Source organism: Emys orbicularis, chromosome 9 (assembly GCF_028017835.1).
Source record: "Emys orbicularis isolate rEmyOrb1 chromosome 9, rEmyOrb1.hap1, whole genome shotgun sequence".
NCBI lineage: Eukaryota > Metazoa > Chordata > Testudines > Emydidae > Emys > Emys orbicularis.
Window position 1 is genome coordinate 91,088,562 of NC_088691.1, and position 13,531 is coordinate 91,102,092.

Here is a 13,531-nt window from a genome sequence, read left to right on the forward strand (position 1 = left end):
GATCTTGCAAAGTGCAGATTTCAGTGGAAGTTGAGGGAGCTCAACACCATGCAGGATTAGGCCTTAGGTGAGGAGGGAGCACTCACCAGGGTTGGTTGGCAGTTTCAGACATCCCTCCTGAAAACCCACCTGTCACATCTCATCTAGAAGCAAAACCAGGCATGGATAAGGCATGGGCCAATGTCAGGCTCAGGCTCAGGCCCCATCTATGCCTGGTTTTTCTCCTAGGTGACTATATGCTACAGCAAGGCCTGATGGGAAGGGTGAGACAGGATAAAAGACAAGCCCACCTTCCTGGTGTAAAGCGGGAATGGGACTTGGGTGGCTCCCCCGTAGTTAGGGCCTGGTGGTCCCCGGCTGATAGGAAGGTGAGGAGAGTCAAGGGAAGGACAGCAGTGGGGTAAGGAAGCTCTCCATGGCTGGAGGCCTGGTCAGCGCTGGTGTCATTCCCTGCTGAGAAGAAGCTGGGAAGGGAGTCCAGGAAAGATTCTAAGAAGGTTCAGGGTGAGGTAGGGGAAGTTGGATGGAAGAAGCACTGGGAATTGTGAGCAGGGCAGACAGCCGCTGCATGGTACAGGGTCAGAGGGCCTGAGTCTGGAGTAGTGGAGGGCCTGGGCTCCCTTACAGTGCCCTTGGGGTGATGGGAAGCCCCTGAAATGAAGGGAAAGGATTCAGAGAGAAGTCATGGCCTCGTGAGAATGAAGGATGGGTTGGCCCCTGGTACAAGAGGAGAAAGTGATGCCTGTAATCAAGGAACAGGACTTGCAGGTCGCACAGACCCTAGGCAGAGGGCTGCTGCCCAAGGAGGGGGCGGGACTTGTTTTGGGCACTATTAACTGGGCTTTCTTTTGAAAGACTTGTGCTTTAGCTACGGGGCCAAAAGCCCAAAAACAACCAGAGCAGGGCTCCCTCCAGAGAGAGAACCAGAACCACAGAAGGAGGGTACCTTGGGCATGGCAGCACACCTGATGTCAGAGAGGTAAGCTGCCGCCTCACTCCAACTCTACTGGGATGCCCGCAAGTAACTACATGGCAAGACTGCTATTGGCAGAGGTGACTGGGTGGTAAATAGTGAACAGAGCATGCCATCCTTGTCTGATTTCCAAGGAGGTTTCAGTTGCCTCTCAGGCCCCCATTAACACACGTAACTACACATTACATGACAAGAGTATTAATCTAATTCTCACCCAGTCCATTTAATGTTCCAACACTGTCAACCATCCAGTGGCTGATGGTATGATTTGCCAGGGAGTCAAACATGCTGCTCAGGGCACTTGCGCCAGCTGCTGTGCCAATCAGGTACTCCAGGATCAGGTTCCAGCCAATGAAGAATGCCACAAACTCTCCAACTGTCACATAGCTGTAGGTGTAGGCAGAGCCTGTGGTTTTCGGGACACGCACTCCGAACTCAGCATAACAAACACCTGTTTAGAAAGCACAAATGGCCATGAGAAAATGCAGAGTGCTGGACAAAAGAGAAAGCTAACTATGGGCTGGGCTGTGCCTGGCTCGTACATGGGTGTTCAGTGTAGGGGAGGGCAATGAGCTTTCCTCACATTGCATGGCCTGCATAAAGACCCTGGGCGCAGTCACAGTCCCTCTGCTCTGGGGAGTGCAGGGACTACTCCTTCTCTAATCCCCTTAGGTGCAGAAAGGAGTGGGAAGGAGGTTGGGCCACAGCTGCTGGCCTGCAGAGCTCTACCACACGCTACTAATATAACAGAAATAATCCTCCTAGGCAGCTCAGTCTGGCCTCTGAAAGGGTTAGGTGGAATTTTGTGTGCACACTCTCAGCAGGCTTTAAGGCCAGAAAGGACCATCCAGCCTGACCTGCTCCAAACAAAGGCCAGAGATCTCCACCCAGCTATTCATGATCTCAGGGGCACACAAATGTGGATTTGTGTGGGCAAAGCAGGGGGCTGGCTAGCAGATGAACACCTGCAAATGCAATCTGTGCATGCATATCCCGCATGTGTGTGTGCATGCCAAACGTGGCCTCTCTGAGAGGGTGTGGCAACCCCTGGGAACTCAGAACGGAGTCCATCCATGAGTACTGCTGGTAAACACACAGCATGGAGGGCCAGGGTCTTTGGTTGGCTCCTGAGATAGATAAATGTTTCCACGCATGTTATTCAACCAGGCAAAATTAGATTAAAAAAAAGAGAAGAAATCCAATCTGCTTCTCCCTTTATCTGTGGGCTACGATAGCTCTGAGAGCTGGGTAGTAATTTACTATGCTGTCTATTGCTTGTACTGAGAACAAGTATCTGGGATACAGGTCTGAGGAACCGTCGTCCATACCTACTATCTGCGAGGAGCTGAAAGAGGATATGGAAAGTCAGACGTTTGCCAAGCCCAGGTCTTGGCTGCTGCTGTTAGAATAATAATAGCCTTAGGCTTTTTAAGTAAGATGCTTCTCATGCAGCTTTGGATATAACAGGGATCAGTCAGTCAAACATTTCTTGCTGTGTCTCAAGAGGACTAATAATTATGTTGTAAGTAAGAGAGAGACGGTGGGGGGAAGAGGGCAGTGAGAGCGACTGAGCAAGTCATGCTAGAACTGAATGACAGTGTATTCCCGTTATTTATTGAGTGATGACTGAGTGCTAGCCCTGTACAAAACCAGCAGAGGACCGTGTCCCTGCCCAGGAGCTTCCAGTCTAAAGGCCTGATCCTCAGAAGTGCTGAGCACCTCGGGCCTGATGACGTCAATAGGGCTGGGCTCCCTGCTAAGCAGCTGTGACTCCCTTTGTGCTTGTTTATGAGCATCTGTAAAAAACAATGACTGAGAATAAGGAACCATTTTACTCGCTTTCCATGCAGCTCCTGTGGTGATGATGACTTTGGCACTGCAGGGGCAGGCTCTTTAAGAGAGTCCTTGTCCTTACCCCCAACTATCTGTATTCAGCCAGGATGGTGTAACAGAGACAAGGAAAGACTGTCTCCAAGGGGTGTAAGCATTTTTACTTGAAAATCCATTTTCCATTTTTTTTAAAAAAGGGGGAGGGAAATTCAATGGCAAATTTTCAGCCAGCCCACATAAACAGTTCAAAACACCATCAGCAAACCCATAGACTCCTCCCCAAGCAGATGACGCATGCACACATGCTGCCAGACTTTGATCACGTGGCATTCTAACAAAGACTGAGACGCTCTGAGGCTTGTGGAGGGTTGTTCTTCGGTTCCTCTAATGGGGGTAAGCTATTACTGACATGCTGTACTTTATATGCTGCAGCCCTGCTGTTAATTGTGGGTTATCTCAGATGAACCATGTACCATGCCAAAGAAAACAGAGGTTTAAAGACCAGCTGCCTTGTAACCCAGGAATGGGAAGTGCTTATATAAAAAAAAGTGGCTCAATGCATGAACCGTACGACAGTGTAGTAGTTTTGGTGGAGATAGAATTCTCCCTTCTTCCTCATCCAACCCAAAACAATGTGGATTCAACTTTCCCCCCCAAAAAGTCTTATTCCCAGCCTCTATTTCCTAAGTTCTTTTCTGCATATTACTAACCGTAGCAATATACTGCAATGCCACCAGTACCTGTGGGCCTTAGATGTGTGCATAAATACTAGTCAAGCTAATCGGTGTCCTGTTTGTGCATAGGAGGGCAGAAATGGTTTATTTGTATTTCTTGCAGGCCCTGACCACCACAGTATTGGGGGTGCCCTGTGCACGCTTAAACAGAGACCAAGGCCTTAGATGGATCAATATCCCATGACAATCAGCATCCTCTTCAGAAGGAGGAAGAGGAATGCCATTGCCAGCAGGCTAGGTGAGAGGGGAGGCAGATTCAGAAATTATGAAAAAGCCTGGACAAAGCAGTGCACTTTATGGTTCTGTCTGAAAGTGGCCAGGTTTGGGCTCAGGGCCATTTCTGAAGGGAGCAAATTCCAGAGAAGAGGGCTTGCTGCTGAGAATGCCCTAGCCCCATCCAGACAAACACAGGTTGAGTGGCGGTCTCTGACATTTAGGGCTTTGTAGATGGTGACCAGAACCTTGAATATCAATGGAGGGGTTTAACTGTCAGCCACCGATGGAACTCTGAGCACAGACACCCCCCTCAAATACATGTACAGGCAGACACAGAGGGTGCACGTGCATTCTCTATGGCAGCAGATTACTGATGCTATCACTGATTCAGTGCTATTCTCTCTCTGTTACGATGGACAAGCTGTTATTAACCCCACTTAGACTAGCAGCACTGGTGCCACTCTTGCTGTCAGAACCTTATTGCTGCAGAACTTGCTTCCAACTCTACTGTTTTATTCCAGTGATTACCGTTTCATAAGCAGTTACACACCCCTGGCGAAATCCTGGCCAGGCTGTCTGTCACAGGGTACTCTCCGTAGCACCCGGGGACTGGAAAGGCTGCAATACTGGGAAGATTGCAAGCTTGAGTGAAATTAATTGACCAGTTTTTCTTGGCATTGCTGACACCTGGGTGATAGTTGCTGGGCTAATGAGACAACTAACTCAGTAACTGGGAGAAGATATAACTGGAAGGAACAGGCAGTAAAGGGGGATATTCAGAGGAAAGAAAGTCGTGTGGCAGGTTCCTCTTGCTGTGTACCTGTGCTAAATCTTGCTTGGAAACTAAGGATTAAAGGTACCTATGGTAGAAAAGCAACAGAGTGTGCTTGTAACAGGTTAGGCAGTGCTCCTCAATGGGGAGCTGATGAGATAGCACCATACTTTGGGCACCTGCCAGAGACCCCGGCCACTGGAAAGTCAGCATGGGGACAGAGGCTGGGATAGTCAAAAGTGCCTAAGTGAGTTAGGAGCACAAATCTTATTTCAATGGCATGCAGGCTGTCTTGAGACTCCCACCCAGCAGCTTTCTGCTCCACTTCTGAGTTTTCTCCAAGCCTACAGAAAGGCCAGGCCAAAGAGTGCTCTGTAGTGGGAGCCAGAGGAGAGAGGCTGAGATTAGGGGGCACGGTGTATGACCTTGTGTATGTCAAGGACCTTGCAATAACCACTGTGTGCCGCACACCCAGGCAGGCAATTATTCCTATTTGGAGCAAGAATCTGATCAGGCGAGAGCTGTGTGTGAGATGGGTGTACAATAATGCTGCTTTTGCAGGGTTGTGTTCTGTTGTGCTTCATGCTAGAATTAAAGATCGTTGCTAATGGTTCTGAGATTGCTTAAGTATCCCAGGGTGAATTTTGTCAGGCCCTCCTGAGTTGACTACATCTAACTTATCTAAATAATAACATTCTTTAACCTGTTCTTTCCCTGCTTTAGCTTGTTCCTTCCTCCTCATTAATATTATCATTTTACCTCTCTCTGCTTTTGTTCCCCTCCCCCCCAATCTGTTATGTCTATTTTGACTGTTTGCTCTTCTGGGTAGGGACTGTCTGTGTGTTTATACAGTGCCTAATGGAAATTGATCCCAATCTCAGCTGGACCTTCTAATGCTATACTACAACTAATAGTAATAACTAGACCCTTAACAGGGCATTTGCATGAGTGTTCAAGTCTGACACAACCGTAGTTAAGATCAGTGAACAAAGGTCTCCCAAGTGCACCAAAGCTACACCCACTGGGGGGGGGGGGGGAAATCCCCATTCCCCACAGACCAGAATCTGGTGGATTGTCTGAAGGACTGACCTGTGTAGTCCTTAGAATGGCTAAGGTGGCTGGATGCTGATTGGTGGGAACTCTCTTCAGCATCTTCCCAAAGTGTCTAGACACCATTTATTATTTTATTTATACTACTGTTCTGCCCTCTGTTCAATGGGAGTGGCATGGTTGTGTCAAGGGCCAGGGTCAGACTCCAGTGCAGTGGGGACCTTTTCCAGTGATCAGATGGGATTTTCCTGCAATTTACAACTTCCCCCCCAAAGTAATTTGTACCAACTTAACATTTGAACTATGCCTTTATTTCTATTTAGCATGAACTTTCCTACATAGACCCCGCCAGGTGTGCTGCTGCTTCTTCCCGCAGTGATTCATTTGAAAGAAATCTCTTGGAAGGAATATTTGATCACTTTCATTCATCACCTCTGTGAATGGAAACAGGGCTACCTCCATACAGAGTCATAGCATTTAAAGCCAGAAAGGTACAGGTGCTGGAACTAGGGGTGCTGGGAGTGCTGCTGCACCCCATGGTTTGAAGTGGTTTCCATCATATACAAGATTTGCAGTTTGGTTCAATGGCTTTCAGCACTCCCACTATACAAACTGTTCCAGCACCACAGCAGAAAGGACAACTAGATCTAGTTGGACCTCCTATATATCACAGGTCATTAAATACTACCCCTGCATGCAGCCTCTCAACCAGAATTTTAGAGCAAAATATTGCAGCTCTCAGGAGATTAAACTAGTGTGTGCCACAGGCAGAGAACAGGAGGGACGAAGGTGCATCACTGCCTGAGGCCTCCACAATGCCAGGGAGCTGAATAATTTTTGGCTAAGGCCAGTTGCATAAAGGGGCATGTGGAACTGTTGGCAAATCAAATGCAAGTAGTCTGCTTTTAATAAGGAATGAATTTCCAAGTCCACCTCCTAGAACAGCTTGCCACATTCTGCATATCCAATGATAGCCTAATCTTGCAAGCACTCAGGTCAAACATTTCTTGTTGACTAGAATTGGAGTTCTGAGGGCTTATAGGATCAGGCCCCAAATGCCCATCCAAACTACACAATCATTTTAGGGCTTTCCCGTGTCTCTTTAATGTCACACCTGTCATGTGATACTGTGGGCTCTGGAAGGTTCCATAAGAGTGGTAGGGCCTGGGGGCTTTTTGTCTGACCTGGTGCTGAGACAGCTGGAATGCCTTTGTTGGCATGGGAGGACCACTGCTAAAATGAGAGGTTAACACCTTTCACAGGAAGGTCCATAGTCCAAAAGTTGGTACAGATGGGAACATTGTCTTCCCTGAGGGCAGCTCGGCTTCACTCCCACTACGCGCATTAGGAGCCAGTGGCCATTGTGAAAGAGGGCAGTTATGTTTTCCACAGAAGAACAATATCTGTTAACAGAGGCTGAAGAACAATAAGCTTTCAGTTATGAAAAATAACTGTGACAAATGGCCATTAATCACAAAAAGCGCCAAAAAAAAAAAGTCTTCAAATGTAGTCAGCGTGGGAGACTTCAGTGAGCTTTCACATACTCTTCAAGCTTCCCATATTATTGTTACATTAAGACCATTGGGGACCAAAAAAAAGAGGCCTGATCCAGGGTGCTAAACTTTGTAAAGAACTCCTTTAAAATGTGTAACTCTAATTAACAGATTTACTTGTAAATTCTTAGAACATTCATTCTGTACTCAGCGTAAGTGTTGTAATTTTGGGAGGGATATGCTGTATTCTTCATATTTAACAAACCGAGTTGCTGCTTTAAATTTAAAATTCATCCCCCCCCTTAACTGTGTAATTGCCATCTGTGCTTCCATAATAACCATAGTACCATGTTTTCCTTGAGGGGTTTAACAAGTAAAATATGACTTATAGCCATTATTGAGCGTTGTGTAGGAAAATGTATTTAACGTTTTACCAGAAATTACTTTTCTTTGCAAATTCAGAACAGTGTTTTGTTTTTAATCAGTTTGGTATCTGAAGGAAAGTGAATTTGTAATTTTATAAAGCCAATGCTCTATAATAAGTGCAGCTTTTAAACATTCAGTGTAAACGGAAAACTGTTGAATCTTTACGTTAAATGCAATGGCACTTGTGTTCTTGTTTATTGGAGTTTTTGTATGTTTCACACACTTTTTAACTTGCAGAGATAATAGTGCTTTTGAAAATGACACTTGAGTTTTTCTGACATGCAGTCCAAGCTGCAAGAGCAACGAGAAACCCTAATCATCCATCCACATATTAAAAAGTCATTATTCAAAGCTGATTAAAAATGCATGCAATCGGCAAACGTAAGACATTAAGAGATTACTACATGCCTGAAAGGTTTATGAAACAGATGACTTAATGGGGGCAGGTATTCTGTTTCACACTCTGATGGCTTTAAAAATCATCATCCTTCTTTGAGGTTAGCCAATGAAAAGACAAAGTTCAAAGAAGATTGTGCCAGTATGAGTATGTATCAACAAGAGTGATGACTTATTAATATGACTAGATGATCTGAGGTTTTAATTATTCCACTAGAGTTGCCATATGGAATGATAATATATTCTTCTATGCATTGGTTGTATGCATCATAGATATACTGCCATACATAAATACACCCCCCCCCCCCACAATCATTGATTTCAGTGGGAGCAGGACTGGGCCTATGTTTATAGTATATGATCTAGCGGATAAGGTAGTGGAGTGGGATACAAGACTTGGCTTCGCCCTTGGCTTTCTGGGTGATCTTAGGAAATTCCTTCACCGCTCTGTGCTTCAGTTTCTCTGTACATAAAATAAGGCAAATGATATATTTACTGCCTTTATGTAGTGCTCTGAAATCAGTGGAAGAAAAGAACTAACTTTCTATTATGATTTTGTGCCTCTACCTTTTACTGGATAGAATTGGAACGGATCAAGCAGGCATCAAAAGCCCGAGGCTGCTCTTTGGCTTGAGGGGTAGAATCCTGTGCATTTGGAGCAGGATGGTCTGAGCTCTAACTCTGGTGTGCAGCAGACTGGAAATGTCAAAGTCCTGAGTGGGTACAGAATGACAGCTCTTCAAAGCTCACCTAGGAGGTGGATGAGGCAGCATCAGAGTGATCTGTTGGCTATTGCCAACCACAAGAGATCAAAAATCACGAGTCAGGCCCCCGAAAATCATGATTTTAGCCCAAAGAATCAAGACTTTTTTTTAAAGATCTGTAATAGTCCGGTGCGGGGGTTGCGCCCTCTTAGGGGCCGTCGGGCGCCAGGCCGCTTCACTGCACGGCCACGTCAGACCTCGTATCCGGGAGGTCTAAGGGTTCCGCCCCTTAGGCAGGGGCTAAACAAAAGGCTCCCTGCCGCTGCAAGGAGTTCCAGCCCTCAGGCAGGGCGGGACAGTGGACCAGTCCTAAGCTCCGGTTCCTTCAGCCGGAGCTGGGGACTTACACAGTTCAATAAGCCCGAAGGCTAGCTCAGAGCGGGGTGATACCCCAGGGTTCGAAAAGGGGCTCAGGTCCTTGCGGGAGGAGCTGAGCACTAACCAATAGTTCAGGGGGGGCTCAGGTCCTTGCAGGAGGAGCTGAGCACCACAAACTTAGTAAGTCCAGTCCCTCAGTCAGGGAGTGAGCAGGCAGGTAAGGGCAACCCGGGCCCTAGGTCAGGGCGGGGCAGCAAACAATCAGCCCAGGCCCACAGTCAGGGCTGAGCAACAGAGTCAGTAATTCAGCCCAGGCCCTCAATCAGGGCGGGGCAGCACACAGTAGTTCTAGGCTCCGGCCCTCAAGTGGGGGCTGAGCAAGCACACAGTAGCAAGGTCAGTAGTCTAAGACAGGGCCCTCAATCAGGGCGGGGCAGCAACAATCAGTCTAAACTCAGGCCCTCAGGTAGGGCTGAGCAACAAAGTCAGTAGTTTAAGCCCAGGCCCTCAGTCAGGGTGGGGCAGCACAACAGCAGTTCTAGGCTCAGGCCCTCAGGTAGGGGCTGAGCAAACACACACGCAGTTCAGGGCTCAGGCCCTCAGGCAGGGAGGAGGAGAGACTGCCACCCGGCGTGGGGGTGGCAGGGGGGAACACAGGCCCACCCACTCCACTGTGTTCCAGCCCGGGGCCCTATCCGCAGCAGTCCGTCTGCCGCGGGGTCAGTGGGGATCCTGCCCGCAACACACTGACATAGGCTCGGGGTCTGCTATCCCCGGGCTACTTCCCATCTCCTCCTCCATGGGTACCTGCTCCTCGCTGGGCTCGGCACCGGGGTCCCACACCATGGGCTCCTCGGGTTGCTGGAGGTTGTCTAGGTCGGGCCGCTCCTCCGGTCTCGGGTCCGGCTCAGGTCCGGGTGGCTCCTCGGGGTACCGTACTCGGGGCAGGCTCGGCCAGTCCACCTCGGGGTACCTTCCTTGGGGCAGTCTCGGTCGGTCCGCCTCGGGGTACCGCGCTCGGGGCAGGCTGGGCCAGTCCCCCTCGGGATACCTTCCTTGGGGCACTCTCGGCCGGGCCACCTCAGGGTACCGCGCTCGGGGCCGGCTGGGCCAGTCCACCTCGGGGTACCTGCCAAGCGGGAGGTTTGAGCGGCGCTGGGTGTTAGAGTGCCTGGGTCTGGGGAGGCTTGGCCCGTCTGCGTCCAGGTACCGGGCTCGGGGTAGGCTCCGTCTCGCAGGAGCCCGGGCCGGAACGTCTGTCCTCTCCGGCCGCTCGGCTCCAACTGAGTGTTGGGGCCGGGCTTTTATACTTCCTGTCCCGCCCCTTGACTTCCGGGGGGCGGGAACAGGTGGTGGTAGCTCCGCCCACTTGAGTGGCGGTTCTGGCTCTTCCCCCTCTGGGGTTGGCTCCGCCCACCTGGGTGGCTGTTCTGGCTCCTCCCTCTCAGGGGCCGTCGGGAGCCAGGCCGCTTCACTACACGGCCCCCCCCTCAAGGCTGGTTCCCGTGCAGCGGGGCCAGCCCATTCCTCACCCCCCAGCCGAGAGAGGAAATCCGCGTTCGCGTGATCCTTACCAGCTCTATGGCGGACCGTGAAGGCGAACGGCTGGAGGGCCAGATACCACCGTTGCACCCGCATGTTGTGGTCCTTCATGCGGGCCAACCATTGAAGGGCGGAATGGTCGGTGACCAAGGTGAAGGGAACTCCCAGGATGTAATACCGGAGCGCTTCACAAGCCCACTTCACGGCTAGGGCTTCCTTCTCGACCACCGCATAATTCTTTTCTCGTGGGAACAGTTTCCGGCTAATATAAAGGACCGGATGTTCCTCACCCCCTACGTCCTGGGACAAGACAGCCCCGAGTCCCACTTCCGAGGGGTCGGTCTGCAAGACAAACGGCAGGTTAAAGTCGGGGCTATACAAGACCGGCTCGTTGCAGAGGCACCTCTTAAGAGTCCGAAAGGCCTCGTCGCACTCAGTAGTCCAGTTTACTTGTCGTGGGCGGTCCTTTGTTAGGAGCCCTGTTAAGGGGGCTGCAATTGCGGCGAACCGGGGGATGAATCGCCGATAATATCCGGCCAAGCCTAGGAACTGCCGCACCTGGCGTTTTGTGGTCGGCGGGGGGCAGTTAGCGATGGCCTGGACCTTCCCGATCAGGGGTTTTACCTGTCCATGCCCGATAGCGTAGCCCAGGTACTTAGTCTCTTGCCAGCCGATGCGACATTTTTTTGGGTTTGCAGTCAACCCGGCCTCCCGCAGGGACCTCAGGACGGCTGCGACTCTCTCCAGGTGGTTCTCCCATCGCGGACTGTAGATCACCACGTCGTCTAGATAGGCGGCCGCGTAGTCCTGATGGGGCTGGAGGAGGCGGTCCATTAGGCGCTGAAAGGTGGCCGGGGCTCCGTGGAGGCCGAAGGGCATCCTCGTGAACTGATAGAGACCTGTGGGGGTGGCAAAGGCAGTTTTCTCACGGGAGGCGGGATCCAGGGGGATCTGCCAGTACCCCTTACTCAGGTCCAGGGTGGTGATATATTGGGCCTCCCCCAGGCGGGCCAACAGCTCATCTATCCGAGGCATGGGATAGGCGTCGAACTTGGAGATGGCGTTGACGCGTCGGAAGTCAATGCAGAACCGCTGGGATCCGTCGGGTTTTGCCACCAACACCACCGGGCTGCGCCACTCACTTTGGGACGGCTCCACCACGCCCAGATCCAACATCGCCCGTACCTCCTTTTCCACGATTTGTCTTCTATGATAGGGCAGGGGCCGGGTCGTCCCCCGGATCACTACCCCAGGTTCGGTTTGTATCCGGTGGTATACCAGGGAGGTGTATCCCGGCTGGTCCGTAAACGTGCGGGAGAAAGCTCGGAGGAGGCACCGAGTCTGTCGGAGCTGGTCCTCCGTTAAGGTCTCCCCGAGCTGGGGTTCCTCGGGGTCTCCGGGGTGGGGAACCTGGGGTCCCAGTTCTGGTTCTGGTGGGCAGGGGTTGATCAACAGCCCTTCTCGCTCCCTCCAAGGTTTAAGGAGGTTGACGTGATAGCGCTGGATCCTCTTCCTCCGGTCCGGCTGATTAATTTCATACGTGACCGGGCCCACTTTCCTGACCACCTCATAGGGTCCTTGCCATCGGGCCAGGATTTTCGATTCATTAGACGGAAGAAGGAGTAATACCCGGTCCCCGGGTTGGAACTCCCGAGTCTGGGCTCCCCGGTTATACGTCTCCGCCTGCGTCTCTTGGGCGGCTTTTAAGTTCTCCCGTGCCAGATCCCCCGCCTGCCTTAGGCGTTCCTGAAGTTGGAGCACATACTGTAGGAGACCCCGGGCCGGGGAGGGAGCCTGTTCCCAGGTCTCTCTCATAAGGTCCAGCAGGCCCCGGGGTCGCCGCCCATACAGCAATTCGAAGGGGGAGAACTTAGTCGATGCCTGGGGAACTTCTCGTATGGCTAACAGCAAAGGTGGAAGGAGCTGGTCCCACCGGCGAAGGTCCTCCGGGGAGAACCGACGCAACATCCCTTTCAGTGTCCGGTTAAATCTCTCCACTAAACCATCGGTCTGGGGATGATAGACGGAGGTGCGGAGTTGCTTGACCCCTAGGGTTTCACAGACTTGCTTGAGCAGCCGGGATGTAAAATTGGTCCCTTGATCCGTGAGGAGCTCCCGGGGCAGGCCTACACGGGCAAAGACCTTTACCAGCTCCATGGCGATGGTGCGGGCCGAGATGTTCCGAAGAGGAATGGCCTCCGGGAACCTGGTGGCATAGTCCATCATGACGAGGATGTACTGGAAGCCTGCGCTGCTCTTCGGGAGGGGCCCCACCAGGTCCACGGCCACACGCTCAAAGGGGGTTTCTATTAGAGGCATCGGTACTAAGTGGGCCTTCGGGTTCCCGGCGGGGGCGGCCAGCTGGCATTCGGGACACGAGTTGCAATAGTCCTTCACCTCTTGATAGACCCCGGGCCAAAAGAAACGTCCCAGGATCCGGGCCAGCGTTTTGTCGTGCCCGAGGTGCCCAGCCGCCGGGACGTCGTGGGCCAGTTTCATGACCGCCCGGCGGTGACACCTCGGCACAAGAAGCTGGGTCCGGACGTCCCCGGTACGGGAGTCCTTCTCTACGCGGTACAGGCGTTCTCGTCGTAACTCGAAATGGGGCCATTGCGCCGCTCGCTGGGAGTCGAGAATCGTCCCGTCCACGGAGGCTAGCTGTTCGTAGATTCGGCTGAGTGTGGGGTCGGCCCGTTGGTCCCGGCAGAAATCTGTGGGCGTCGGGGAATCCTCTCCCCCGCCCCGGGGCGGGTTTTCTCGCCCCTTTGGGGAACTGGTGGGGACGGGGGGTTCCATCTCGTCCTCCTCGGTCTCCGGGGACTCCCCTCCCAAGGCCGGTGTGGCCTGCGGGCTACTCCCGAGATGGTGACGTAAGACGGTCGTAAAGTCGGGCCAGTCCCGCCCCAGGATCACTGGGTACGCCAGCCGGGGCGCCAGCCCCACCGTCATCTGCCGGGTGACCCCGTCAATGGTCAGTTGGGTCCGGGCACTGGGGTAGAGTCGTACATCTCCGTGGA

General features: G+C 51.9%; 1 protein-coding gene across 1 annotated transcript in view; it reads right to left on the minus strand.

Moving 5' to 3' along the window:
• Positions 1-13,531, minus strand: part of SLC7A14 (solute carrier family 7 member 14) — a 51,211-nt gene that overhangs the window by 18,602 nt on the left and 19,078 nt on the right. The window contains exon 2 of the mRNA XM_065410832.1: positions 1,188-1,424. Within this exon, the coding sequence (XP_065266904.1) occupies positions 1,188-1,424 (237 nt within the window). The remainder of the gene's footprint in view (positions 1-1,187; positions 1,425-13,531) is intronic.